This window comes from Schistocerca nitens, chromosome 4, assembly GCF_023898315.1.
Source record: "Schistocerca nitens isolate TAMUIC-IGC-003100 chromosome 4, iqSchNite1.1, whole genome shotgun sequence".
NCBI lineage: Eukaryota > Metazoa > Arthropoda > Insecta > Orthoptera > Acrididae > Schistocerca > Schistocerca nitens.
The window spans coordinates 613,841,139-613,867,057 of NC_064617.1; the positions used below are offsets into that span (position 1 = coordinate 613,841,139).

The following is a 25,919-nucleotide window of genomic DNA, read 5'->3' on the forward strand; positions in this document are numbered from 1 at the left end:
GGGACAGGACTTTAACTATATGCTGCCAAATGTTTACCAAATAGCAGAGATGTAACATACCACTCACAAATCCAAGAGTGTGCTGGACAATCTATAGGAACCCCTCACAGGCCATTGGCCACAGGTGAGTTTGACGTTCATCTCTGACCATTCAGCTTAGTATTTTCATCCCACTTTTTAAATTGGTAAATAAAAATGTGGAAATAAGGATAAATTATTTAAGATTAAAGCAATCATATAACGTGGATGATAAACCATTTCACATTCTAAACGATTTGGTTTTTATACTAATGATGTTGACTTAGGTGGAGCTCTGTCTTGGGAAAAAAGCACTTTCTTCTAAGCAGTTCTGGTAATTTTTTCAATCAAAGCATATGTCAGTCGATCCAGTAGTGAATTACAATAGAGAATGGTTATGTTTCTGCCTTTTCAAGTGTAATGTTTCACGATTACATCATTGGAATCATAAAGGCCATTGGTCTTCAACTCTTCACTGTAGGAAACTATCTTCGCCTTCATTGTTTAACTTTTTCTAGCGTTTGACCGAGGTTTGAATTGTTACTTGGACTCTAGGGCAGTAGTAATTTAGAGAGATCCAAATGGTTCAAATGGCTCTGAGCACTATGGGACTCAACTGCTGAGGTCATTAGTCCCCTAGAACTTAGAACTAGTTAAACCTAACTAACCTAAGGACATCACAAACATCCATGCCCGAGGCAGGATTCGAACCTGCGACCGTAGCGGTCTTGCGGTTCCAGACTGCAGCGCCTTTAACCGCACGGCCACTTCGGCCGGCTAGAGAGATCCACTTCAGTTTTACTAACATTTATTTAAACTACGGCCGGTTTCAACATTTTAAAATCCCATCTTCATGAGTATGAAATTATAGTATTTGGTGGTACATAACACGCCGTCGGGTCAGTCAGTGCAATAGCTCCAATCATTGCATGTTGGCGGAAACCGTCCGACACTTACTTCATGGGTGGAATCTATTCACTGGAGGAACGCTGGGCAACGTGCATTGACCTAAATGAGGATTACATCGAAAAATAATTGTTTCATGACAGTTTATTCCTACTGGGCTAAAAACTTTTCATCTGTCCCTTTTAAGCTACTGTAAAGAAATGTATTTTAATCCTCTACAGTTTCTAAAGGCGACAGTCTACCTATGCTCCTCTTAGCTAAAAATATGGTTTTTATTAGCACTCCTGCCCAAAATATCGAAATACGGCACTTAACCACGACAAGAGAGGTACAGCCTACCGGTGTAGTTCGCTGTCACCGTACTTTACGGTGTTTGATTAACTCTCTTTGTGTGAGAGATTTCCGTATTTTCCAGTATGGTTTCGCAACGCCCACAGTGAGAATTACTGGATCGTGACAAAAGTGCCGTGTTTCGCACTGCGGGGCTCCTTTTACCTCGCAACAACTGGAAGCAGTCCAGCGCTTGAGAAAGCGCGACGGCCAAGACAACAACGGTTTCCGCGCACATTCGCTGCTGGTCGCCGACTCGCTCCGCAAGGGGCCGAGCCTGCATATTTATATGCAGTGAATACATTAACACGCAAAAAACCCGTACGTGTAATGGTCACGTGCCGCACTCCATTTAAGCATCTAACAAGCGACCACGAATCTACTCTACACTTCCGGAAACCAATCACCGGTTACTCCAGCCACACAGGAGCTCAACTGAATTAACAACGCTGGTAACTTCATTGCAAGACTAATTACCAATCCCCAGGTGTTATTTCTGCAACAGGAATACGAGATTTATCTGCGTCCTAGAAGGAAGAAAACGGGTTTCTCAGTAACGATAGCTGTTCGTGTGTAGCGAACTAGAAAATCTCATTTCTGTCAGTGATTTGAAGTAATATGTGAAACAATGTATTTTTAAACGTGCACTTGACGACATAATCACGCGTCTCTTTAAAACTGAAATGCTTACTTCTCATTTCCTCAGCTCTTCTTTCCCATTGATCCCTACAGAAAAGAAACAGAATAAAAAATGGAAGTATAAGAAGACCGAAAGTGAGGAAATCCTAGAAAATGTCACGAAAACCGATTGGTGCGTATAGGCAGTTCTCAAGATGAAAAGCAAAACTGAAGACTTCTCTGGATGCTTCATGATGAGAAACGAACTGGTCGGCAGTCTAGTGTAAGACGGGTAGAGTACTGAACTGCCTCTCATCACGTAAACTGAAGGGAAAGTTGTTTGTGACTCCTTCTGTACTGTGGTTGTCGACGGCGAGAAATTTATCGCCGATCTGGCACATTAATTTCGTGGCGAGCGTGGATTTATATCTTGCCTATTATGTAATGGTAGTCTTTGCTGGGCTTCATGTACGTTTGCGTCATGGCATTCGAGTTGGGGGTAGCTGTTTAGAATTTCGATAGAAAAAGAAACTTTCACGTGAGTCTCAAAAGGAGACGTGGTAAACCACTGTTTCTAATCACCAGATTTTTACATCACTGTACTATCATCTTCGCAACGCTTCAAGGGGTGACTGCATATATGATCCATCTGTCAGAGGGAGAATGTTGGCTCTGGAGACTCTAATGTTCTTTTGAAAGGAGTAAGCTTTGTGTCCGCACGCGTTTGACGCTCCTCACCACCACCACCACCACCACCACCAACACCACCAACAACAACTACAACATGAAAACGATAATAGACTCTCTACACACTCTTTACAGTCATCGACGCTCCACATTCACAAGTCTAATGCGAGAGACACGCAAGCTGCCGAATTAATGTCCTGCACAAACACCAACGATAGTCACTGATAAGTAACATTACTCTGATAGATAGCGATTAAGTAATCTGTGCTTCTTGTAAATCAAGAAGTCAGTTACTGTCAACTATTAAGTTTCGTTTCCGTCGTCAGGTACCATTGGCAAACGGTCTCAATTGTTCGACCACTTATAGGAACGATTTGTTGAAATTATAAGTGCGATAAACTAAGTCGAAAGCTTTGGAAAATATCAGAGTCTTTTTCTTTACATTTTATTTGCATGTGGGGAAAAAACTTGTAATTGTTGTAACTGGGACATCCCTGCAGGTTGCGAAGGACTCATCTGTTACTCTAAAACTTATTTTCATTAGTTCAGATTTAGTTGGGCAGTGAAATGACGAAGTCCTGTTATCACTCGTTTGATTGAAATAACGGTTCCCCTAGGTAATATGAAGGTATGTCATAGGTTTCGGTCAGTGATTGATTTTTACGGAAGTCGTAACTGTGTTTACGAATGACAGAGAGGAAAGTATGAAAGTTAAGCTGCCCTCCTGCAGAAGTTGCTCAGTCGAAGAAATGCCGAACACAGGACACGAAATTGATTACGCAGGCTAGTGTTACATAGTTTAAGCCATATTCACTCATGCTTTGGATATTATGCTGTATTAAAGACTTATTGCCGATAAGGGGAACAGATAACAGTGAGCGCAGCGCAACCTGCATCGTTTGTCTGCCGAACAATCACCGCACTCGCCCGTGTACCTATCGAAAAGCGGTTGTTCCACGCCACAACCTCTGAACCCATCCATTTGGGAGCAGAGCCGGACAAACAGGTTACATAATATCGTACATGCCTTACAAAATGTCACAGATTTCTTTGCACTGCAAACGGTTTATGTAAATGTGTCGCTGTGAAGCACCTTACACTTCGAGGTTTACACTCAGTATTGTTTACAATTCTTTGAAAATAATTTGAATGCCAGAGCCGAAAAAAAAACCTTCGCAATTCGCAACTCCAGTTCACTGTAGATCCTAACCATTAAATGGGAAGAGAAAACATCTTTTAGTAATTCATTGCACGAAAAGTCCTTTTCCACAACAGGCTAAGGCAGATACATGATTTCACAATGGAGAATTGGCTTGTTATGTGATTACACTGAGGTGACGAAAGACAAGAGATAGCGATGCGCACACATACAGACGGCGGTATTATCGCGTACACAAGGTATAAAAGGGCAATGTATTGGGGGAGCTGTCACCCATACTCAGTTGATTCATGTTTCCGACGTGATTATGGGCGAACGACGAGAATCGACAGAATTCGAAAGGGGAAATGATAGAACTGACCCATGGAACATTTCATTTCGTAAATCGTTAGGGAATTCAGTATTTCCATATAAACAGTGTCAAGAGTGTGACAAGAATACTAAATTTCAGGCATCACCTCTAACCACGGACAACACAATTGTCGACGGCCTTCACGTAACAACCGAGAGCAGTGGCATTTGCGTAGAGTTGTCAGTGCTAACTGCGTGAGATAAACGCAGAAATTAATGTGGAACGTACGACGAACGAATCTGTAAGGACAGTGTGACGAAATTTGATTTTAATAGGTTATGGCAGAAGACGACCAATACTAGTGCCTTTGCTAACAGCAGGACAGCGCCTGCAGCGGGTCTCCTAGGCTATATCGATTGGACCTTAGACGACTGGAAAACTGTGGCCTGGTCAGATGAGTCCCGATGTCAGTTGGTAATAGCTGACGGCAGGGCTCGAGTGTGGCGTAAGCCCCACGAAGCCATGCACAAAAGTTGTCGACAGTGCACTGTGTAAGCTGGTGATGGCTCCATAATGGCGTGGGCTGTGTTTACATGAAATGGACTGGGTTCTCTTGTCCAGCTGGATCGATCATTGACTGGAAATTGTTATTTTCTGCTACCTGGAGACAATTTGCAGCCACCGATGTTCCCAAATAACGATGGAATTTTTATGGATGACAATGTCCCATGTCACTGGGACACGGTTGTTCACTATTGGTTTGAAAAATATTCTGGACAGTTCGAGCCAATGATATGACCACCCATCGACCATTCATGGGACATAATCGAGAAGTCAGTTCGTGCACAAAAATCCTGCACCGGCAACACTTTCGCAATTTTGGAAGGTTGTAGACGCGGCATGGCTCAGCGTTTCGGCATGGGACTTGTTGAGTCCCTGCCACGTCGAGTTGCTGCAGAACACCGTGCAAGAGGAGCTCCGACACGATATGAGTAGGTAACCCATGAGTTTTGTCACCACAATCACTTTTCGCCTGATATCAGCATACTTAATATATCGTTGCACTTCTGGGGCCTCAGGTCAGAAGCAGGCAACCATTAAAAGTCAATTAAAGTGTGAATACGTTAGAATGATAGCCTAAGTTTTTAGATGTGAGTAACGTGAGGCGAATTACAGCTGTGGTCCTGGTTCGCTCTAACATATCCCTATAAGAATTTCTGCAGGGATTATTTTTCCGACTGACTTAACAGGAGATGAGACACTTTCACGTTAATGCGGCTAGTGAGACGTTTGTTTGTTTATCTGTTCATATATCTTAAGCCGCGGAGCAGTAGTATGCGAGGCAGGAGGTGCAGCAGACCCGGATCGAATGCAAGCGATGGGTTAACCACCGTTGATCTGGTGCACTGGCCATCCTGCGTGAAACTTCTACGTAGTTTTTTAAGCTCTTTAAGGCAAATGCTCGAAGTGTATGACTTGTCTCCTTTTGGTTAACTAACGACAGAAAATGCATCCAGGCACGAAGTTCAAATAAAATAAATCTGCAAATTCATGAAAACAACGAATACCATACGACGAGATAAACCCGGGGGAGAAGGATAGAGCTAGAAATAGAGAGAGAGAGAGAGAGAGAGAGAGAGAAAATCTATTACCATAAAAAGAGAGAGATGATGTTATCAATTATTTCTGGCACACATTTATGATCGTGTACACACAAATTGAAGCTCACTTCCAAAGGTGACAGTAATTATTTAATAAATTTAATTTTGTACCTAATGTGCAGCCTCTGTGTTCAGCAAGAATGAGGTATGTCGAAAGCACAACTTCAGAAACGATTTGTGCACAATTTTCCGTAAGAGATATGAAAACCAAAGGTCCATGTAAAACGGAACATTACCTAGTTGCTGTATCTCTTTCTTTGCGTGGTTCACACAGTGGGATAAGTGGGATAAGTTTTGGTTCAAATGGTTCTGAGCGCTTTGGGACTTAACTTCTGAGGTCATCAGTCCCCTCGAACTTAGAACTACTTAAACCTACTTAAACCTACTTAAACCTACTTAAACCTACTTAAAGCTAACTAACTAACCTAAGGACATCACACACATCTATGCCCGAGGGGATAAGTTTTGTTTAAGAAACAGACTGAATAGGCATAAATTACATGACACTGCTGACGTGAAATACTCCGTCCTCGAGATAATTAGCACTTTCCTGCTGCTGATGGAAGACTTTTGAGACCGAACAAGTTAACCAGCGGCATTCTGGCGATTTTGGAATCGTTTCCATACTGTCAATGATAAGCCTATGAAACTAGTGGCACAGTAATTTTTTAAAAGAAATTTTACTAAAGTATATTCTTTAGATCACGTCAACTTTCACTTTTGCCATGGTAAGATAATAAATTTTAGCTTCCAGTTGTATCGCAACGGGAGTCCCGCTGTTACCTGAGCGAGTGTAATCTATTGGATAACCAACAGAGAATGCCTAAGGAGCGTCACGTAACGCTCGAGAGTCTACGGTACTGAAGCAGTGACCATAAAGTCCGGCAAGCCACCGGCGGTAATTTCTAGAAAGCAGATGGGTGTGCAGGTGCGCTGGTACAACATAGTTGCGGTTTCGCGCTGGCCTGTTGCTTTTATTTCCCGTCACCCTCGCGTGCGGTACTGGGCAACGTCCAGCGACTGCCTTTTAAGGCAACTCGTCGCCTGCAGATCCCCTGCTTGCGAAAGTTAACCTCCGACGTCGCGCCGGACCGAACAATTAGGAGCCTCTTATCGCGCGCACCTGGAGACGTGCCAATTAAATGGCCAACGATTAATGCATTTTAATCCCCGCCGCACGAAACAAAGCCACTGTCTTATGGAATTCTACACTAATATTGTCACGGGACAGTTCTTCCCTGTAGTACAGTCTTCGATTTGCTAGGAATGAAATATATATGACTAGAGGAGTCTCAAATCTAGGACATCTATGAGGATGGATTGTGATACGTATTTGGATGGTTTGGTAGAACACTTGTACGTGAGAGGCTGAGTCCGAGGTTCCAAAAGCAGTCTGGTACATAGTTTTAATCTGTCAAAACTTTCAGATCAACGCACACTACACTGCAGAGTGAAAGCTCGTCATCATGGGCATTTTCGGGTTCGACATCTTTGCCTGATCCGAAATCAAGCTATTTAATCTGACCCGAAAATTTTCTTCGTGGCCGTCCTATTTTCTTCTACCCTTCGTTCTTTAGCTTTGCTTCATATGTAGGAAATGGTCATACCATTCCTTTCTATACTGTTGGATCTTTTCTCCATATAATTCCTAGAACGTGGCGCTCCTCTCCTATCCCACTGTTCCTCTTATAATCCTATGATCTGTATCCTGCCACAGGTCTTAGAAGCTCGATTTTTGCCGTTTCAACTCTCTGTAATTGTTTGTTTGTTAAATTCTATTTTTCGTGTTTACGTAGCAGTGAAAAATGAAGTAATCGTATGACTTTATTTGTCGGGAGACCGCATTTGGGGTTCTTCGGCCGCGTGGAGCAACTCTTTCCATTTCACACTATTCGGGCGACCACTAAACGTACGTATTACAAAATGTCAGCACTGTCTCTTTCCCGTTTTGTGCAGAAGCGTTCTGTTAATCGTATCTAACATCTGTAAGTACCTTCGTAGTACCGTTTCAGGATTATTATCATAAGATAACAGATATCCCCCAAGCCCAGGTAGTTGAATTATGGCCTTGCTCCCATACCTTATTTTCTCTTATTATTTCAGCTACTAGATGTTGTTCCCCATAGAAGGCCACAACTTTAGTTTTCTTCGTGGATATGGATAAATTATAATAGGGGAAACGTGAATAATGGCGATGTTATTACCAAATGCGTCCAAACGGGAAAAACGTGCTGTCATTCTTTTCTTGGCTGCCTTAGGACGAACACCGGTAGACCTCCATCGGAGAATGAAGAAAGTGTATGGAGCGACATGTGTGTCGAACACTATCGTTGTGGAATGGTGTACAAAGGGGTGCTTCTGATTCATGAAAAACGATTGTCACCATACAAGATTTCTCTTGCACGAGAATGTGCAGCAGGCAACTTTGCACTTCTTGATGGAGCAGGACACGATGTTTTACCAAACGGGTATATTCAACCCTGTGCGTCGGTGGGGGACGTTGCCTCAGTGGGCACAACAGTTTATTTCGGTATAACGATTCTGGATTGTACGGCCTTCGAAAAGGGATCTGTTTAATCGAGCCTTACACAGGGGGTCCCAGAAATAATGCGACGAATTTCGAGGGGTTGTAACAGGTGTCTTGAGGAACAAATAGAGAATAAGAACCCGTGTCCGGAAACATCATACATCGATGCTATAGAATGTCGAAGTTATAGGCTCCAGCGCCTACCATTAGGCCACCCATTTGGCAGCAAATGTGGCTTTGTACTCTGACGGGCAGTGGCTGGAATGTCTTGCAATGTTGCTAGTTATTCAGTGATTGCAACCGATTGTCACGCTCGCCAGTGCACAAGACAGAGCTAGCTGCTGAGTAGAAAGGCCTTGTCTCCTATGGATGCGAAGCTCTGTTACCCCAGTGGATGATGATTTCGGACATACGTTTCCATCTGCAGTTTATTTTTTTTTTCAGGAACTCTCTAATATTTTATCTTTTATTAATGTAAAAAATAAGATCACACGCAGACCAAAGATTAAAAAATATTTAAAGATGTCATGCAATTTCACGCCCTATTCCTTCCTACTGAAATTCCTGGGGTGTTTTATAATCACTGTGGTCTTTCAGTACAGTCAGCTTGTGGTTGTCGGTACCGGAATCCTATCAAAATGAATGTGGTGGTCTCCTGGCTGCAAAGCTTCTTCCGCAACAGCTGAGCTGTTAATCTCGCCCCTTCTGCTGTTGCCCTTTTGCTTTTCTAGTCGTGTATTGATCGTTCTTTTTGTAGTACCCTCGTACACCTCCCAGCAGCTACATAGACTCATATAAATTCCCTCTTTCCCCGTCGGCTTACGAGAATCCTTGGGCTTTTTAAATTGATCCTGTATCTTCCGGGTGGGTTCGTAGATTACCAAATATTCAGTTCTTTTCTTTTTTTTTTCAAGAATTTTGTTCTGCATTCAGTAATGTCCTTAATGAAAGACAGGAAAACTTTCGATTTCACAGCCGCTTGGGCATCGCTATGATTTTTTCATGGCGTTTTTAAGGCTCTTTTTACCTCAGCGAGCAAATAACCATTCTTGAACAATGCATTGGTGAGATGTTTTAATTTCGTGTCAAGCAGCTCTGGTTCGCAGATGTTATTTGCTATGTCGGCCAACGTTTTTATAATGCCTCACTTTTGTTGTTGGCGGTGGTTCGAATACCAATGCAGGTAGCGGTCTGTGCGACGATTTTAGATAAACTGTATCACCTAAGATATCATCCCAGATCACGTAAGATCATGTTACGTGATCTGGGATATTATCCTCTTTTTTCTTTTTTCTTTTTAAGTGGCACATCACGAAAATTTAATTTTCCGCATGCCTCCTCTTCCCCCATAGAAGAATGAATCTTCGGTCTAATCCCGTTGAGATGCTTGCGTAAACGACGTAGTTACTCTCTGTCGTGCCTCCACAAAAAAAATGGTTCAAATGGCTCTGAGCACTATGGAACTTAACATCTGTGGTCATCAGTCCCCTAAAACTTAGAACTACTTAAACCTAACTAACCTAAGGACATCACAAACATCCATGCCCTAGGCAGGATTCGAACCTGCCACCGTAGCAGTCGCGCGGTTCCGGACTGAGCGCCTAGAATGCCTCCACAAAGCAAACGTATCGTCTACGTGCCGGAAACAAATATTCAGTTTCTCTTAGACCGTTTCCAATGCATGTTCCTTGAATTTTCCGGTAAACGATTTCGCCATAACTGGGCTTAAGGGTTTCCTCATAGCCACATCATTCGTCTGTTCGTCTGACGTATCCGTAACTGTTCGACTCAATGCTTTGCTGGGTCAAAACCAAAGTTTTCAGCTTTTTGCACTAAATTTCGCGTACTGTATACGCCCAAATCACTTGCAGATTTACTCGTGTATTCTCCCTGTTGTACTGTATAAACTGTACTATATTGTTTGCTACACAGGTGTCCAAAATTAAAGCAAGAAACGGAAATTTTCCAAGGTTGCTTTTATTTTGCCATAATACAGTAAAAACGGGTGATAGTAAAGTAGAAACAATGTAATTAGTGCAGAACGTATGCAATTGCTGCATACGTAACGGTAGACAAATATGTTCTTTGTTTTTTTCCAACTTAGGGGATTTACACACACATTCCGACAACTGATTAATGTGCTCAGTATGGGATATGACCACCTCTTGCAGCAATACATGCCTGACAACGACGGGGCACGCTGTGTATGACGTCATCGATCTCATGTTGAGGCAATACCGCCTATTCTTCCTGCAGAGCTGCTCACAATCTCTTATGGAGTGGTTAGTGGATGCTAATTTGAAGCAATGCGTCTCCGTAGTGCATACCAGAGATGAGATTCAAATCGAAAGAGCGAGCAGGCCACGTCGTGCATGCAGTATCTTCTGTTTCCAAGAGAACATCAACCAGCTGTGCTCTATGAGGTCGAGCATTATTGTCCATTAGTACGAACTCTGGGCCCACTGCACCTCGCAACAACCACACATGAGGTCTCAAGATCTCATCACGATACCTTACAACAGTTAAGCATTGCCGATTCACCCATACGGGTTCATGAAGAGCCGTTCGAGTGGTCAGCGTAATTCTTGCCCACGTCATTAGGGATCCTTTTCGATGTCGATCTCTTCCCACAATGTTTGGGCCCCTAAGTCGTGTTCCACATTCCCTCCAGATGCGAATTCGTCGAGAGTCACTCTCCAGACCAATACTGGACTCATCTGTAAAAATGTTTTGGCCCTCTGTTCGAATCCTGCCTCGGGCATGGATGTATGTGATGTCCTTAGGTTAGTTAGGTTTCAGTAGTTCTAAGTTCTAGGGGACTGATGACCTTAGCAGTTAAGTCCCATAGTGTGCAGAGCCATTTTGAACGCTCTGTTCGACCGTCCAGGTAACATGTTGACAACTCCAGTCTAGACGTTCCCTTCTGTGAACTTGCATTAGAGGTACACATACAGCAAGTCTCTGACAATAAAGGCCACTCTGTCAAAGCCTTCTGTACACCATTTGCCTCGATACAACACGTCCAGTGGATGCTGCGGAGTCAGTTGCCAGTTGCCGTGCAGTACAAAGGCGGTACAATTGTACTGTTACAGCGAAATAACGGTCTTCTCTTTCTGACGTCACAAATGGTCGGCCCTGCCCTGGTCTTTGGGATACAGTTTCGTTGTCTACAAACTGTCGCCACAGTCGAGAAACAACAGAAAGATTATCTTTAAGCCGTAGGGTCCACAGCAACTTTGTGACTGTCCATCTTCCATTCCTCCTATGCCTCTCCATTGCAGAGAGTGTGGCAGGCGTCTTCTCTGCGGCATACTGCACCGTCCGTGACTGTGTAAACAGCAACTGAGGATTTGGGACTACCCGACAAATACTATCCCGTTTGATGGGTGCCGTGACGTCATCGGTGGCGTGGTTGCCCGTTGACCGGAATGCCATCTTCCGTCCAGAACACGATCGTATGGACATCTGTTGACAGTTAGTATGATTGTTTCGTGACTTAGACACAGGATGAGGAAGTAGCGGTTTGTTGCTTTAATTTTGGACACCAGTGTATATTCCTCTGTGGTGGAGCAATCTTAATGGCCAGCAGTGTAAATGATGCAGTGGAAAGTTGTTCTTATAAGTGATCTGATCGTTTCGAGGACGGGACTGTAAGTTTAGTAGAGTGATTGGAAGCGCTATTTAAGAAATAGTGCGGCCGTGGGGTGACAGAGGTTTGCTGTGGGTACTAGACTGGCGGAAGCAGGTTGTCCGCAGGTGGGCAGTGGCGGCGGCGGCAGCCGCAGCAGTGGCGGCGCGTTGCGCGGTGGCGTACCCACTGGGCGCGCTTTCTCCGTACTTTCTCTGTCAAAACCGCCGCTGCAGAAACCCACGGCCGTAGCAGGAACGCAGCCGCAGCCGCGGCCACATGTCTCCGCCTCGAGCATCGCCACGGCCAGCCAGCCGCCGGATCCTCCCGACTTCTCTTCTCCTCTTTGTGGATAATCCAACAGCCCTATTAATTTCCATTATCTGTCGACTAAGAAATCGTTCTTTTTTGTAAGGGCACTGTATAATTATAATTCATAATTCCCAGTACGCTGCTAAGTTTCATTGCTCTGATTTTACAACAGGCCTATTTCGGCTAAATTGCCATCATCAGGTTACTTGTAAGCAAATGACACATAATTTTGGTACATTGTTTCTAATTTTAAAGGTGATTATTAAATTAATATCATTATAAATTTATACATACATCTGATGGTTTTCATATCCACCTTATTTGACAGATAATCCAGCTGTCTATACAGATACGATTGAAAGTTCTCGTTTTGAGGATAAAGATTAGGGGAAATACTAAACGAATCAATAAATATAGATAGTTCGCATGGCCATAATAAATTTGTTAGAATCGCGTAGTAGTGAAAAAAACCGGCAACGTCATTTGATACAGAAACTTCGCTCTTATGAAACGGGGCCCTTACTCGTTCGGGTAAGAGTTCTATGCCGAATACCTACCGTACAAAGTATATGAGCGGGCCCAAGATTTTAAAACTCGACGTACTGGAAAACGGCTGAGCGTTGTGTCTTCCTGTTTATGTATGTTACAGCCCTAGTCGTGCCATACACACCCTGTTAATATGAACCAAACGGTGAGGTGAAGTTCGTATGGTCCCCTTGTTAGCAGCGTACTTGGTATTATAATTATTCAATGTCCTCAAAAGACATCTACTACGCAGCGGGTCCAGAAAAATGTAAATCGTTCTTTTTTCGATTACGCTTCTTCGTGTAAGTACCACAGCCCCATAAAATTTTTCTGACGACAATATTTCCACTTCTACAGTAATTATTATTCATTTTTCCACTTTCCTCTCTTCTTTCCCGAGCACGAAAGATTTATCCGAAATTTTCTCAGCGCAATTTCGGGTCACTTCCTGTGCTTCTTTCATGTCAAGTCGTAGGTTGCCAAGAGTACGTCTCGTGGGGCAGTTGGGACATTGTACGAGACCTTCCAAGTCCTGGATTTCACCACAATTTCATTTATTGTCATTGCGTCTTTGAGACCCAATTTAATTAGATTTTGTTTGACTGGCACTACTCCCTTTCTGATGCGATTCAGTGTTCTCCAAATCTTCTAGCTTGATGTAATCCCTTCTGAAGCAGGTTTGTTCTTCTTATTTACCCTAGTGCTAAGAAATCCCCTGCGGGATTTAAGTCTGCTAGGTCTGCAAGAAGCACAATGTAACGGGTGGCGCTCATTTAATGTCTGAGTGTTTTGTATCCTCATGTACAATTCTTCGGTATTCAGAATCTGAGAATCCGTGCGCTTTATATAATTTCCCAAGTGGTGTAGGTTTCACACATCCTGTTGTTAACCCGTGTTTGTCTTTTAGGCTTGTATTGGCTTTTTTGAAATATATAGATCTGGACCATACAAGGCATGCATATTCCGCAGCGGAAATCGAAGTGCTTGGACAATTGTTTCTAGTACTGTTGTCTGATTTCCCATTCACAGTTCGCTAGTTTTCCACTACTGGCCAATTCTGGCTATTATGCCATTTCAGTGCGGTAGTTGACATTCGTGAGCACAAGCCACCAACCTCTCCAACTACTAGCCATGGCGATCGGACATAAAACTTACGACAAGTAGCCACACAAACAAATGGTGTAAATACGCTTTAAAAGCGGAACATTGCCCTGTGTGAGTCTACTGTAATAAAACAAAATGTCTTAGTACCAGCTACGTCTCAACGTGCATTTACGAAAATTATTATCATTTAGACGACTGCCTGTGATATGATAGTTTATTTTATTGCAGTTGACTCGGAATGGTCAGTACTCTCGTTCAGCTACTACTTTTAATGTGTTTTTACACTGACTGTGGGTAAGACTGCTTGTAGGTTTCATGTTCACCAGCCGTAAATTGGTGATTGGACGTCTCGGTGGCTTGAACTCCTGCCATTTCGAAGTGGTAGCTGACGCGCATAACTGCTGAAATTGGTAAGAGGCCGACAATAACTAACAATTAAAGTCGATGGCTAAAAATCCATTCCATTCCTTTCCTTTCCATTCAGTGAGTGCCGGCCAGTGTGGCTGTGAGGTTCTAGGCGCTTCAGTCTGGAACCGCGTGACCGCTACGGTCGCAGGTTCGAATCCTGCCTCGGGCATGGATGTGTGTGATGTCCTTAAGTTAGTTAGGTTTAAGTAGTTCTAAGTTCTAGGGGACTGATGACCACAGATGTTAAGTCCCATAGTGCTCAGAGCCATTTGAACCATTCAGTGAGTCGCTTAACGAGATAATGTTCATTACAGTTACGTGCTATCTGATATTTATCGCCTCCCTAATTTCCTCAGTGGCTGGGAGCCCGTTCATGTTTTACATGTCTCAATAGTCAAATATACGAATAATTTGTATAGTTATTATAAGTTACTGCAATTAATGTTTTAACTGACTGCGTAATATTATTATTCGTCTTCTCATACCTTCTATGGCTTAGTGCTTCTGCCAGTAAATCCCTTCTCAGCGTCTCTGACTGTACTGAAACATTCTGATCAATTTGGCTTCATTTTTCTGGTATTAAGATCAACTTCTAGTTTTCCACAACCCTGGATCAAGTTTCATAATTGTTATTTGTGTGACTCCTGACCATAGGAACGAGATTCTATCTGAAAAATGTCTGGTTGTCTCGAATGTGTTAATTTGTTCTACGAAAAAAATATTATTAAAGATACAACACACAAGTCGTCTCGTTTTAAAGTCGAATATATAATTTTTTTGTTATAGCCAAAACTTCAGTGTAATTCACGTAGTGGATAACACAAGTACAGAAGTACTGCTTACTTTCAACTTGATTTAAAAAACTGCAGCCACTGGTTAATTTACTGTAATATATAGCCAGTAATAGGAATATGCTCTCCATAGACAAAAATACAGCTGTATAGGCTTTCAAGGGATTAGCTTACGGGTTACTACTTAATATGTTGTCATTATTTTCGTGGTTCGCATTTGCTACTGCCGCCATTACTGAAAGAAAAACGATGCTGTTTTTTGTCGTTAGCATGAGGCTATTAGTAAAGTTCATATACGGACTTTGCAATTATCTTTGATACTTGTGTCAAATTGTTATCAACCTACATGACATTTTCACATCGTACTCTGACACAACATGTACGTGGCGTATGATGACACTGCTTGCACCATCAAATACTGAATAATAGTTGCAGTGCCCGGTGTTGCCCGTGATGTTTAGTACCTGCCACACAAACTGATAGGCCCTATGCCTTGTCGATACTCATAGCGAATGCAAGCCGTATGGAAAACTGGCATCATTTTAAATAGAAGGACATATGAATCACTGGACGTCACGGTAATGCGATGAATGAATACATATTCATATGTACGAAAAGATGATTAGTTGCATCAGCTGTTGTTACATTTTGCGCTAAGTATCTCATTGTGTTTTTGGAGAACTCGTCTTCTATTGTTTCAGCTGTTTTCACTGTTTCAAGTAGGATTGTGGTTGAGCACGACTCGAACTGTTCGAACAATTTACGTCACAGTTCGGGATATCTCCGGTTCTGTTCGATCTTTTGATCGGCCCGCGATCTGTTGACTTTTGTTGGTATTTCATCCACGACCTGCCTTAGCGTTTGCATGGCACTGTGGATTTCTATAATAAAAATTACGGTGAAACACGGATTAAAGTATCTTATAGGATATATGTCACATGTAACAACGGTACTTAATCAATAAATAAGAGTTTGCAACCATGTTTCTGTCAAATTCTCTAGCTTTTGCTGGTCCCGCGATCTAGTGACGTCTTATTGCACTATGCCGGCCGGAGTGGCCGTGCGGTTCTAGGCGCTACAGTCTGGATCCGAGCGACCGCTACGGTCGCAGGTTCGAATCCTGCCTCGGGCATGGATGTGTGTGATGTCCTTAGGTTAGTTAGGCTTAATTAGTTCTAAGTTCTAGGCGATTGATGACCTCAGAAGTTAAGTCGTATAGTGCTCAGAGCCATTTTTCTTATTGCACTATATCCAAGACGGGTATTGCCACTGTAATTTATTCTTGCGGTAGGAACTACAGTCAGTTTACCACGGTATATTTCTTTGTTAGGCATGTAATTTTTCCCTCATTGTTTCACCTGCATTACAAATTTGAAGTAAATCGGTCAAGTACTTTCCGACATGTTTGGTAACTTTTCTCTCATTTCTCTCTCTCTCTCTCTCTCTCTCTCTCCCTCTCTCTCTCTCTTTCTGAGTGTGTGCGAGTGTGTGTATGTGTATCGCTCGCACGTGCGTTTTCGGTAACAACCTTCCCACTTTATATATTACACACATACATGTTTCAAGTCAGATTACAAAATTTTATCTTCCTTTCGCCTTGCGGGTAAAGTGTGCAAAATTTCATCAAGATCGGAATAAAACTGTATATTTATACGAATTACAAACAAACAAACAAACGAAAGGACATTCTTCTTTAACAGTACTTTCGGTGTGACTTTCCATAGCGATAATTCCGAAGTTGTAGTGAAGTACAAATGATGAAATGTATATATTAATTGCAGAATCACTTGACAACGGCGACAAAAGCCGTTATTTCGACAGTGTATCCAGAAGTAAATTAATTAACAGGTAAACGCCGAAAGCATCATCAATAAGACAATTTTCCCTTTTCAGCGTCTCGAGGATTACAATACCAGTACAGAAGAGATTAAGTCTGACAGCACGGGGAGGTTGTCAGAAGCTGACGCGAGAGAGAAAAGGTCCCTAAAACAGTAAATTAGAGTTTCTTCACAGCTGTAATAAAGAGAAAATGTGTAAGACTGCAAGGCAGTGCGGCACATATGGAAATACATAATACGGCAGAGGGGAAGTGGTGCCCGCAGGAATCCGGCCGGTTATGGCGGCTGCCGGTGTGGCTCCGCGCCTTACGCAACGGTTCTGGCGGCAGGCTGCCGTCGCGGGGCGCCGGGCCGTATTATGCCAATCAGCTTTGCCGGCCAGAATTCTTACACGTAGCTCGCAACGACCGGCCGGACACCGCTCCGCTGCACGCAGGTAGCGCAAACACCGCCGCCAGCCGGCAATCACGGCCGCCTTCAATCGAATTTGGGGAACCGACCAAATGAAGCACTGCTCCTTTCCGGGAGAGCACTTGATTACCGCCGACGCTCACCTGTACTGCACGGTATGAAAGGCCCCCCAGCTCCGCGAATTTAAGAAGACGGCTTCTCTTGATACTGACGTCGGAGGTTACGCGGATCGTCTCCAGAAGGCAGCAAGTACGCGACGTATTGGAAAAGGCGGCTCATAAGGGTACCACAGGATGGAATGAAACACTACCCACTGCGCAGCAAGTAACAACATTTCACCGCAAAACTCGTATCATGCCAATGTATTTACTTCGATAAGCGTTCAAACCAAATCAACCAGGTGTAACTGTATAATTCGATGGACCTATGAATAACTATAAATCTCGAAGGTCAGATTTCTATGCCCTGTCAGTTGTAGTATTTATTTATGTTACGTAAATTTTACCTATTGCAATGCTTTGTGTGTGTGAAGAAAAATACCGCATACCGCAGTGATTTGTTTCGGTTTGCCCAACAAACGGTGGGTCCTTCTGCAACGTGGATAGAAAGAGCCAGTTAATAATTTCACAGCAGGGTAGGGGAGGCTCAATAACGTAAAATTTTCTAGACAACCATCGGTCGAATATGCACTGTTGTGCATCTAAGAACATAAAACAACAGCCAACGAGCCACAAATGCACGTAAGTGTGTGCATTTAAACCAGTTTGCTCAAGCTAATGTCTGTTGTACTAAAGAGCGTATTATTAAATAAATTAGCTGAAGATACTCTACGATGTTGACAAATTTTAAATTCCTGTCCATGGCTAAGTAAGTTATACAGGATTTTTATGTGATGTTTACTATGTAAAGCTTGACTATTGTATAAACTGAGCTAAAAATACCGTAAAGCCAATAATTTGTCAATATGAAAATGTGTACTGCAGAACCAGCACTGCGGTAGGAAACTAGATATGTGGTGCTATAAGATGCAATAGCAGGAAAAAAAAACATACATTTAAACACTTTTTTTCTCAGCTAACATGTAAAGCAAATTCTCGAAAATCCTTCCTCCAACATAGCTACAGTGTTGACACAGTCGGACAAATTATTGGCGCAAGCTCAAGAAAATACCTGTCATGTTGCAAATGACTGCCACGGTCTCGCAAATTAGAGCGATCTGCTCTCGTGCAGACTAGCACGGACCGAGAGGGCATTCCTGATAAAATATTGGCCATGATTTGGGGAAGCAGTTACTGCGATAGTACGTATGAAGCGTAGCATTGAATGAGAGTGAATCACAGGCTGTGCGAAAACCAGAAAAAAGTGAATCGAACCGTTTGAAGTGTGATGCTACAGAAGAATGTGTGGACGGCGCTGTAAGAAGTAGGCACAGGGTAATACGACATATGTTAAGACAGCAGTAAGTTACATGATATTGGAGGGAGCTGTAGAGGTTGGAGAACTGTAGAACTGTGGGGAAGACAGTGACAAATATGTCCAATTATTAGTTGAGAACATTGGCTTGGACGAAAGTAATACTCAGAGATAAGAATGAAATGATAATTAAATCAAGGCCCTAGGCTGTCGACAGGCGTTGATGTAAATCAACGGGGACAGTTGAAAATGTGTGCCCCGACCAGGACTCGAACCCGGGATCTACAGTTTACACGACAGACGCTCTATCCATCTGAGCCACCGAGGGCACAGAGGACAGTGCGACTGCAGGGATTTTATCCCTTGCACGCTCCCCGTGAGATCCACATTTCCAATTTAATGTCCACACACTAAATTCGTAGTGCCCCTACCCATTACACTCATTACTCAAGGCAGACAATCTTACCGAGTCCCGTAAGAGTTCGGGCAATGCGTGTGCATCAAGCACAGAAGAAGGATGTCAATGGCTGGTTAGCCTTAACTATATATGAAGATGGTATCTGTTCGGACATGTCCAAAAGAATAGATACCATCGGTGACTAAGCAGATCTCTTAGAATGAGAAGATAATTAAATCAAGACCCTAAGCTGTCGACAAGCATTGATATTCATCAACGGGGACACTTGAAAATTTGTGCCCCGACCAGGACTCGAACCCGGGATCTGCTGCTTACATGGCAGACGCTCTATCCATCTAAGCCATCGAGGGCATAGAGGACAGTGCGACTGCAGGGATTTTATCCCTTGCACGCTCCCCGTGAGGCCCACATTCCCTACTTAATGTCCACACACTACATTCATAGCGCCCCTACCTATTACACTCATTACTCGCGGCACACAATCTTACCGAGTCCCGTAAGAGTTTGGGCAATGCGTGTGCATCAAACACAGAAGAAGGAGGTCAATGGGCCAGTTAGCCTTATCTATATATGAAGATGGCATCTGTTCTTTCGGACATGTCCGAAAGAACAGATACCGTCTTCATATATCAGAGATAAGAAGTTGACATAAAAGAGGATGTCACTGCAGGAATGCTGCCCAAAAGAAAAGTGGTCGGTGCAGGAAACGTATCCACTGTTTGGGCACGTTGAATTCACTAGTTACTTGCACTTGCGTAAGTAATATATTTAGTATTGATACCCAGTCTCATTTCTGTATGTTTCTATTGAAGCTTTCCGGTAACTGTGTTCCATTTCATGCCATATCCAAGCGAAGGTCCTTCAGACATGAAGCATTAGGCTCTCAGTACAGCGTGTAGGCCTATAGTATCCTCAGGAAGGGAATATGGTGATGGCTTTGTCGAGATGAGACCACACGTGTTACTACTGAGTCAATGAAACGACTGTATCTGTTTGAATGTTAAAATATCAGTTAATAACAACGTACAGAACAACGACAATGAGTAAAAGAAAAGCGTAATAAACCTTTAACACGCAGAACAGACTAGTTGTACTGACAAGGGGAGGCCGCCAATTGTGAAATTCGGATTTGATTCATACTGCGCATAATAAAAGCTCATGGCCAGAGGTGTCATGTGGCAAACAACCAAGATGCACTTCTTAGCCGTTGTCGAGAAAATCTACAGTTAAAAGAAACCGTTGCGGTGAAATACTTTCTACGATTTATAACTTCCTACAGCGTCGTAGCACAGCGGTAAGCGCATGGGTTCGTAATCCGAAGGTCGCTGGATCGAATTTCGCGCCATGCAACCTTTTTCTTTTTCTTGATGAGGCAACAGTTTGTTGCGAAAGCTTCAATTTTGTGTGTATGTTTGTGTTTGTTTGTGTGGTCAGATACATCACATGATCACACTGACAGAACCACAGGCACATAGACACAGGCAACAGAGCATGCATAATGTCGGCACTAGTACAGTGTATATCCACCTTTCGCAGCAATGCAGTCTGCTATTCTCCCATGGAGACGATCGTAGAGATGCTGGATGTAGTCCTGTGGAACGGCTTGCCATGCCATTTCCACCTGGCGCCTCAGTTGGACCAGCGTTCGTGCCGGACGTGCAGACCGCGTGAGACGACGCTTCATCCAGTCCCAAACATGCTCAATGGGGGACAGATCCGGAGATCTTGCTGGCCAGGGTAGTTGACTTACACCTTCTAGAGCACGTTGGGTGGCACGGGATACATGCGGACGTGCATTGTCCTGTTGGAACAGCAAGTTCCCTTGCCGGTCTAGGAATGGTAGAACGATGGGTTCGATGACGGTTTGGATGTACCGTGCACTATTCAGTGTCCCCTCGACGATCACCAGTACGGCCAGTGTAGGAGATCGCTCCCCACACCGTGATGCCGGGTGTTGGCCCTGTGTGCCTCGATCGTATGCAGTCCTGATTGTGGCGCTCACCTGCACGGCGTCAAACATGCATACGACCATCATTGGCACCAAGGCAGAAGCGACTCTCATCGCTGAAGACGACACGTCTCCATTCGTCCCTCCATTCACGCCTGTCGCGACACCACTGGAGGCGGGCTGCACGATGTTGGGGCGTGAGCGGAAGACGGCCTAACGGTGTGCGGGACCGTAGCCCAGCTTCATGGAGACGGTTGCGAATGGTCCTCGCCGATACCCCAGGAGCAACAGTGTCCCTAATTTGCTGGGAAGTGGTGGTGCGGTCCCCTACGGCACTGCGTAGGATCCTACGGTCTTGGCGTGCATCCGTGCGTCGCTGCGGTCCGGTCCCAGGTCGACGGGCACGTGCACCTTCCGCCGACCACTGGCGACAACATCGATGTACTGTGGAGACCTCACGCCCCACGTGTTGAGCAATTCGGCGGTACGTCCACCCGGCCTCCCGCATGCCCACTATACGCCCTCGCTCAAAGTCCGTCAACTGCACATACGGTTCACGTCCACGCTGTCGCGGCATGCTACCAGTGTTAAAGACTGCGATGGAGCTCCGTATGCCACGGCAAACTGGCTGACACTGACGGCGGCGGTGCACAAATGCTGCGCAGCTAGCGCCATTCGACGGCCAACACCGCGGTTCCTGGTGTGTCCGCTGTGCCGTGCGTGTGATCATTGCTTGTACAGCCCTCTCGCAGTGTCCGGAGCAAGTATGGTGGGTCTGACACACCGGTTTCAATGTGTTCTTTTTTCCATTTCCAGGAGTGTATATATATATATATCGTGGGGTCTCTACTCTAATTCGAACGTTTGACTTACACTATACGTATTCATTTCGGAATATCGTTTCTACGTCTTCCGTTAACTACACGTGTAAACGTTATGAAGACAATTAATAACATTAGTGAAATACAACTTTATTTGCGGAAAACATAATCATGTTCGAAGTCGCCAGTTTTTCCACGACAAACGACTTTCAACAACTTATTATATGCATAATTGTTGCAACTGGTTGCCGGGAATTATATATATATATATATATATATATATATATATATATATATGTGTGTGTGTGTGTGTGTGTGTGTGTGTGAATTACAATAAACGAATACTAAAAAAAAAAGTTACATGGCGCGAGATTCGATCCGGCGACATTCTGATTACGTACCCGAGCGCTTACCGCTGCGCCACGACGCTGTAGGGAGTAATATATCGTAGAGAGTATTTCACCGCAACGGTTTCTTTTAACTGTCGATTTTCTCGACAACGGCTGAGAAGTGCATCTTGGTGCTTTGCCACATTACACCTCTGGCCATGAGCTTTTATTATGCGCAGTATGAATCGAATCTGAATTTCACAATTGGCGGACTCCCCTTGTGAGACCGGACTGCTATAGGAATGCTTGTTGGTATCGACTGAACGTCCTAGTAACAATTAAATCGCATATACTCATGTTTATTGCTACTGACTCTGGTTACGACAAGATTCCGACAATATAATGTATATCCGTTTTTATGGAAGTATCAGAAGACAATTAATGTCGCAATATACAGTTCTATGAATGCATGGTGTCCGTTCTGTCGGACATGGCAGAAAGAACATTCACCAAGTATTCATATATATCGTATAATTGATCGTCTAGATGGGGAACGGAACCACCGTCTTCAGTGTGGACGCACAAATACGACCGACATCCTGCGGTAATGTCTGAGTAGCGGGCGTGGAGGAAATGGACAAGAGACTACGTGTAGGTGGCGCTCGGTGGGAATGTGGATCGGCGATGAGATACTTCGTGCAGCTGTGTCCCGGATGGCGCAGTGATTAACGCATCTGCCGAGTAAGCAGAAAATCCTGGGTTCGAATCCCAGTGCGGTACACATTCTCATTCGTTGCTGTTGATTTCGCGTAAAGTCCCGATGCAGCTGACGTCAGTAATCCCTTCACTTTCCTTTCCTTTCTTCCCCCCTCCACCTTCAATTTACACTTATTCACTAAAATGTTTTCCAGGTCGTGAACAACAGACGCTTATTCAGCTATCGCAGGGCGTTTGCGCAGTTTTTTTTTCAGATAGTATATGATTATAGATAATTGCATCGTCTCCAAAAAGTCTGAAGTGACCGTTAAAATTTTCTTTCAGGCCATCAAAAATGATTCAGATGGCTCTAAGCACTATGGGACTTAACATCTGAGGTCATCAGTCCACTAGACATAGAACTACTTAAGGACATCACACACATCCATGCCCGGGGCAGGATTCGAACCTGCGACCGTAGCAGCAACTCGGTTCCGGGCTGAAGCTCCTAGAACCGCTAGGCCACTGCGGCCGGCTTCAGGCCATCAATATACAACATGGACAGCAAGGGTTCCCGCCACTGATGCCTGAGGGCACAGCTGAAGTTACTTCTGCATCTGCCGATAGCTCTCTGCTACCTCTTCCCAACCAAGAAATCCCCAGTACCGTCATAAATTTCATTTGATACCCCGTATGATCATACTTCCCTCAATAAGCGCTGGTGTGGTACTGAGTTAAGAGCTTTTCGGAAATTATGACATATTGCATCTACCTTTATCTATAACTTTCAGGATATCATGAGAGAAAAGTACGAGTTGTGTCTCGCAAGACGAATGTTTGTGCAATACATGCTGGTTGGCGTAGACAGATATCGTGATGGATGAAGCCTTCAATTCCTCCTGTCGGCTTTGACCAAATACATTATCAAAATGGCTGATATAAACGACTCACTGATGTCCGAGGGTCGATTGAACCTAGCGATACCGGACGCAAATTTGATCGGTGACGTAATTAAGATTCCAGTGTGAGTGACATACACACAATAACAACAATTACACAACATCGCGTTTTTGGATTCGGCAATTCACAATCAGACTGTTATCTTTCCACCTAGTCCTCGAGCTTCACTACAGATTAGTCTGTTACCACCAGTTTCATTATAAAAACAATACAGGCGCAAAATAAATACTGTCCGTGTTCTACTCCCTTTGTTTTTGTGAGCTGATGACGACATACACTACATCGTAATTACGTTACTGGTCAAACCAACGTCCGGTATCGGTAGGTTCAATTTACGCGTGAACTCATTATGAGCCGAATCGTATTAACTCCTCGCGAACAGGCCATGAAGGCCCAACGGTACCGGCCGGCAGCCGTGTCATACTCAGCCCATAGGCCTCACTGGATGCGGATATGGAGGGGCATGTGGTCAGCACCCCACTCTCTCAGTTTCCGAGACCGGAGTCGCTACTTCTCAATCATGTAGCACCTCAGTTTGTCTCACAAGGGCTGAGTGCACCCCGCTTGCCAACAGCGCCCGGAAGACTGGATGGTCACCCATCCAAGTGCTATCCCAGACCGACAGCGCGTAACTTCGGTTATCTGATGGGAAGCGGTGTAACCACTGCGGCAAGGCAGTTGGCGAATCGTATTGGTACTGTGATAAGAAGAGCATATTTTTGCGAAAAGGGCACTCACCGGCGATGATGACCACCCAGAAGCACCACCCGAACTCGAAGTGCAGCGCGCCCGCCTCGAACTGCACGCAGAGGGGGGCGGCGGGCAGCAGCAGCCAGTAGGTGAGCGCCGACGCGGCCATCAGGACGCCCGTCACCGTCATGGCGTAGGCGCCGTACCGCGGGACCACCACCAGCAGCAGGTTCATCATCACCCACGACGCCAGCGCCGCCCTGCCAAACAACACCAAACACACGCTTTAGCGTACCTGCCGCAGATATACGCGGAAGCTTCTCTAGATCACAGATGGCTGCATACATCAGTCAAGTCACTTGAAATGTATGAATGCGTGATGTCTGTTATTTCGGCAACTGCGCATCCCGGCCGATACCAATTCCCCTGCCGGCCAGTGTGGCCGAGCGGTTCTAGGCGCTACAGTTTGGAACCGCGAGACCGCTATGGTCGCAGGTTCGAATCCTGCCTCGGGCATGGATGTTTGTGATGTCCTTAGGTTAGTTAGGTTTAAGTAGTTATAAGTTCTAGGGGACTGATGACCTCAGAAGTTAAGTCCCATAGTGCTCAGAGCCATTTGAACCATTTGAACCAATTCCCCCATGGCGTCACCTAACCACAGTCCCCGTACATATCCTCTATGCCCAATACTTTGGGATTCCCGCATAAGGTCGAACGTTATTGAGCATCAACACTGAAGGCGGTGGATTCATTGCTCATCGAGGCGAATCAATTATATGAATGCGTTGTGTCTGTTCTTTCGAAGATGTCCGAAGGAATAGACACCATACAGAAGCAGCAGCTGTGATACATGTTGTGTAAATTGATGGTGGGCAATAAATCCAACAACTTCCGTGCAGGAATCCCAAAGCAGCGAGCATGGAGGACATGAATGGTTGCGTTAGGCGAGAATGTGAGTCGTCCGGCGTGCCGAGATATTCTGCGCATTTGCGATAAACACTGAGTCAGCATACCGCAGTAGTTGACGCAACTGTCAGTGTGCACGAGATCCTAGGTTCGGATCCGGGTCCGGCACACATTTTTACTCGACGACGCTGATTCCGCAGTAAGTCCCGATGCAGCTGACATAAATATTTCCTTCCCTTTCCTTTCCTTTCTCCCTCCTCTACCTTAAATTTACATAATATGACATGAAATGGTTGTGCTGTCACTCATGTTGATGGTTTCGAATCCTGCAATAACTGTAAGCAACAAACAAGCGTCAGGAACTCAGCAAACTGATTGGGAAGCAACCCAGTTAGAACCCTGCCCCACACCAAAATACCTGTGACTGACACAAAACAAGAGACTCGTGTGTAGGAAACTATGCTACAATACAAAGCATAAGGTTACGCCTAGAAACAATATCATCCGAAAGATGACGGGTGCC

At 44.4% G+C, this 25,919-nt stretch overlaps 1 protein-coding gene across 1 annotated transcript in view; it reads right to left on the reverse strand.

Annotated features, from left to right (window-relative positions):
* LOC126252471 (uncharacterized) overlaps nt 1-25,919 on the reverse strand; it is a 751,218-nt gene that overhangs the window by 59,190 nt on the left and 666,109 nt on the right. The window contains exon 7 of the mRNA XM_049953366.1: nt 24,539-24,750. Within this exon, the coding sequence (XP_049809323.1) occupies nt 24,539-24,750 (212 nt within the window). The remainder of the gene's footprint in view (nt 1-24,538; nt 24,751-25,919) is intronic.